The sequence below is a fragment of the Squalius cephalus genome (assembly GCF_949319135.1).
Source record: "Squalius cephalus genome assembly, chromosome: 6".
Classification (NCBI taxonomy): domain Eukaryota; kingdom Metazoa; phylum Chordata; class Actinopteri; order Cypriniformes; family Leuciscidae; genus Squalius; species Squalius cephalus.
The window spans coordinates 1628308-1633437 of NC_137127.1; the positions used below are offsets into that span (position 1 = coordinate 1628308).

Genomic DNA, 5130 nt, shown 5'->3' on the forward strand with positions numbered 1-5130 from the left:
TTACTGGCTCTCTAATGAAATCATGAAATCATCTCACCTGGGATGTTTGCATGGTTTTGAGCTGGGAATTTGTATGCATGAACCGATTTATGCACTTGGCAGGCGCTTTTATCCAAATATTTTATCCATATTTCAATTAAATTAGATTATTGATATTGCATGCTTAAAACCAGGATTAAACTCAAGATTGTGACGTGCATTTGCACTCTTAAAAATAAAGGTTTCAAAAGGGTTTTTCACAGCAATGATAACCAGTAACACCAGTAGTTTTATTCATATGCATGAAACAATGCAGCATCACAAGCCATTATGAAGCATCTGAAATCATCTCATCTGGGATGTTTGCATGGTTTTGAACTGGGAATTTGGTCATGGGAAACCAGTAACACCAGAAGTTCATATGCATGAACCGACTGCCTTAAATTGGACCTGTTATACGTTTAAATTACATTTATGCACTTGGCAGGCGCTTTTATCCAATGCATACTTAAATTAAATTAGCAATATTGCATGCTCAAAACCAGGATTAAACTCAAGATTGTGACATGCATATGCACTCTTAAAAATAAAGGTTTAAATAGGGTTTTTCACAGCAATGATGGTCTTGGGAAACCAGTAACACCATTATTCATATGCATGAAACAATGCAGCATCACAAGCCAGCATCTGAAATCATCTCATCTGGGATGTTTGCATGGTTTTGAACTGGGAATTTGGTCTTGGGAAACCAGTAACACCAGAAGTTCATATGCATGAACCGACTGCCTTAAATTTGACCTGTTATACATTTAAATTACATTTATGCACTTGGCAGGCGCTTTTATCCAATGCATACTTAAATTAAATTAGCAATATTGCATGCTCAAAACCAGGATTAAACTCAAGATTGTGACATGCATATGCACTCTTAAAAATAAAGGTTTCTAAAGGGTTTTTCACAGCAATGATGGTCTTGGGAAACCAGTAACACCAGTAGTTTTATTCATAAGCAATCATATGCATGAACCGACTGCCTTAAATTTAATCTGTTATACGTTTAAATTACATTTATGCATTTGGCAGGCGCTTTTATCCAAATCTTTTATCCACAATTTCAATGCATATGCATACTTAAATTAAATTAGCGATATTTCATGCTCAGAACCAGTGAAACTCATAAATCAAGATTGCGACGTGCATATGCACTCTTAAAAATGAAGATTTCAAAAGGGGTTTTCACAGCAATGCCTCAGAAGAACCATGTGGTTCCCAAAAGAATATTTCAGTGATCAGTTCTTAAAAGAACCGCTTCTCTTTGTGTGAAGGACTTTCAGATTCCATGTTAAAGGTTTTACATCGATGCCAATGAACACGCTTTGTTTTTAAGAGTGTGTGTTGGTTATGAAGTCTCACAGTCGTGGTCGTTCCGTCAGTGAGAGTTGAACACACACATAACTCTCAGAGACACACTCTCTTCTGCTGTTTGATTTTGCTGAGGTGAGATAGATAAAGAAATAAGACAATGAAAACAGAAATACACTGGTATCTTAACAAGGTCTTTACTGGCTCTCTAATAAAACAGCGCAGCATCACAACCATCATGAAGCCTCTGGAATCATCTCCATTTCACTTTGGGATTTGGAAACCAGTAACACCAGAAGTTCATATGCATGAACCGACTGCCTTAAATTTGACCTGTTATACGTTTAAATGACATTTATACATTTGGCAAGCGCTTTTATCCAAATATTTTATCCATATTTCAATGCATATGCATACTTAAATTAAATTAGCGATATTGCATGCTCAAAACCAGGAGTGAAACTCAAGATTGTGACGTGCATTTGCACTCTAAAAAAACATTTTTTTTAAGATGTTTCTAAATGTTAGATGAACATCAATACATGTTTTTTTGTATTTCAACCTTTCAGTGATCAGTTCTTCAAAACACACTTTCTTAGTGTGAAGAACCTTTCAGATTCCATGCATGTCAAAGTTTCTACATCGATGCCAATAAACACGCTTCATCTATAAGAGTGTGTGTTGGTTATGACGTCTCACAGTCGTTCTCTGGTTCTGAGAGAGTTTAACACACACACACACACGACTCTCAGACACACACTCTCTTCACCAGCGGCTCCATCTGATCTATAAGAGTGTGTGTTGGTTATGACGTCTCACAGTCGTTCTCTGGTTCTGAGAGAGTTTAACACACACACACACACGACTCTCAGACACACACTCTCTTCACCAGCGGCTCCATCTGATCTATAAGAGTGTGTGTTGGTTATGACGTCTCACAGTCGTTCTCTGGTTCTGAGAGAGTTTAACACACACACACACACGACTCTCAGACACACACTCTCTTCACCAGCGGCTCCGTCTGATCTATAAGAGTGTGTGTTGGTTACGACGTCTCACAGTCGTTCGCTGGTTCTGAGAGAGTTTAACACACACACACGACTCTCAGAGAGTCTTGGCCAGCGGCTCCGTCTGATAAGAGTGTGTGTTGGTTCTGAGAGAGTTTAACACACACACACACACGACTCTCAGACACACACTCTCTTCACCAGCGGCTCCGTCAGAGAGTCGGTCGAGTCCAGAGATCGTTTCTCCGGCGCTTGGGAAGCTTCTCCCGCGTGTCTCGGGTCCCAGAACGCCGGAGGCTGGTATCCCGGCTCCAGCGGGTCCAGCGGGTCTTTGGAGAGCAGGATTCGGATGGACGGGAGCGTCCGGTGGATGGTCATCTCCGAGTCTCCTTCCTCCTGACTCTCCCAGATCTCCCGTAAGCCTTTATACTGGAGTTTGGTGATCTGATGGAGACCGGCGATCTTCCTCTTCATGATCTCGGCACACGTGATGGTCTTGGTGACGGCCCGGCCGGACCCGCTGAACACGACCTGTCTGAGTCCGGTCTGACCGTCCTGCATGCGTGTCATGGCGAATCCCATGAGATTCCGGATTTTACTGCCTTCCTTCACTCTCATGTCCAGCACATCCGACGCCAGCCCGGGGAACGGACACACACTGTCCTCCTCGATCCGACACACCTTCTTAAACCCGCCGGCGTGAGCCTGCTTGATCTGGGCGTTCGCATCCCGACCCGGATCGGATTGACCGTTATCCCGACCGGCGCTCAGCTCCATCTCGATGACCTCAGGAGTGATGATGGACAATCATTCCTTCATCCTAAACGCTCACATTACATGCGATTCCCAGTCTTTTCCAATTAGTCCTGCTGGGGAATCGCTTGAAACACATCATGACTTATTCATGAGAGAATGAACAGAAAGTTGTGGATGTTCTGCACAGCGAACAGGGCGGGATTTTCCCACGTGTCCCAGCATCCAACTTTCTCCTATAGATTCGAACTTCCGGAAATGAAGTGACAGAGAGGTTTTGGTTTTCAGATATCGCACTTACTTCTGTGGGACGATCCGGTTAATGATCCAGCTTTTCTCCGGTCTCTCCCGATGTCCTTTCCACCTCACGGATTCGGTCACTCCAGTGCATCTTCCTCTCTTTCGTTTGTCCTTTCCCGTTTCTCCTCCTCTTCCATGTGCTGGCAGGGCTGAATCTCTCCGCTTCTCAGCCGTCACTCGTGCTGCCTCGTAAAAGCTGGAGGGGGGGATAAAAGAGAGAGAGAGAGAGAGAGAGAGAGAGAGAGAGAGAGAGAGAGAGAGAGGGAGGGAGGATCAGCCTTCTTAAAGCAACAGTAACCTCGTTAAATAATACTGTTAAATAAACACTTCTTTTTACGGTGGGAAAACCTTTCTTTTGCTGACAGAAGACTCTCTCTCCTCTCCTCCGCTGATGTACACACACAGTTCTCTTCAATCTTCAGTTCAGTTTATGATCGAAATATTTATCTATGTAGAAATGACCAACTTGATGGATCATGCTTATTTTATCAAAATTATTTGAATATTTAATAAGTTGATTAGCTATTCAATCTGCTGTTGAATAAAAATGGAAAAAATGTAATTCCAATTAAATAAAAAAAAACTTGTATGAGTCTCTCTCTCTCTCTCCGTCTCTCTCTCTCTCTCTCTCTCTCTCTCTCTCTCTCTCTCTCTCTCTCCGTCTCTCTCTCTCTCTCTCCGTCTCTCTCTATTTTTCTCTCAAATTCAAAATATGCTTTATTGGCATGACAACTGTTTCAATGTATTGCCAAAGCATTTATAGTTTTTACAGTGAATCATCATAGATGTACATATACATACATTAGAAAAGTAAGTAGAACAATCAATCAACATTTTAGAATTCTGTGAACAATTTAGAATTAAGTGTGTGTGTGAGAGAGCATGCGTGTAAATCTACGTGTGTGTGTGTGTGTGTGTGAGTGAGTGAGTGAGTAAGTGTGGGCGTGTGTGTGTGTGTGAGTGAGTAAGTGTGTTTGTGTGTGTGTGTGTGTGTGTGTGTGTGTGTGTGTGTGAGAGAGCATGCGTGTAAATCTACGTGTGTGTGTGTGTGTGTGTGTGTGTGAGTGAGTGAGTGAGTAAGTGTGGGCGTGTGTGTGTGTGTGTGTGTGTGTGTGTGTGAGTGAGTAAGTGTGTGTTTGTGTGTGTGTGTGTGTGTGTGTGAGTGTGTGTATGTGAGTGTGAGTGAGTGAGTGAGTGAGTGAGTGTGTGTATGAGTGAGTGAGTGAGTGAGTGTGTGTATGTGTGAGTGTGTGTGTGTGTGTGTGTGTATATATATATATATACATATTCCACCATGTTTTAATGTAAAGCGTCACTCATGAAAGATGGTCCTGTATCTTTAAAAAAGCTCCAAAGCTCCTTTAGCTGATCCGTTTAAAGGACGTCCGGAGCAGAAACTGGAATAACGCTGACAATTAAACCACAGTTCTGGAACACGAAGCCACTTGGGCTCCGAAAGACGCATTTCCAGAAGGTGAATGAAAGTGTGAATGAAATTATCTGGAATCTAATTGAAAGCATCCTTCACAGGGCGGATGAAAGTCAGGCTGGTAAATGTGCTGCGATTGGCCTTTAGCCCTCGACATGCATTCGGCTATTACCATTTGCATAATGTGATGTTAATGGTCTTCATACAGGAGGAATCTTGGGACGGAATAAAATGTATAATGGACTTTTATCACCTGTGCACACATGAGTTATTTGGCAACATCTATGCTTTACTTCCCTT

At 42.4% G+C, this 5130-nt stretch overlaps 1 protein-coding gene across 1 annotated transcript; it reads right to left on the bottom strand.

The window, feature by feature from the left end:
* Positions 1-964: 964 nt before the first annotated feature.
* rpp25b (ribonuclease P/MRP subunit p25, b) lies at positions 965-3125 on the bottom strand (the record flags this gene model as incomplete). The annotated part of the gene is made up of 1 exon (XM_079873881.1): positions 965-3125. The coding sequence occupies one exon, from the start codon at positions 3123-3125 to the stop codon at positions 2529-2531; it is 597 nt and encodes a 198-aa protein (XP_079730007.1). The 3' UTR covers positions 965-2528.
* Between the last annotated feature and the right edge of the window lie 2005 nt (positions 3126-5130).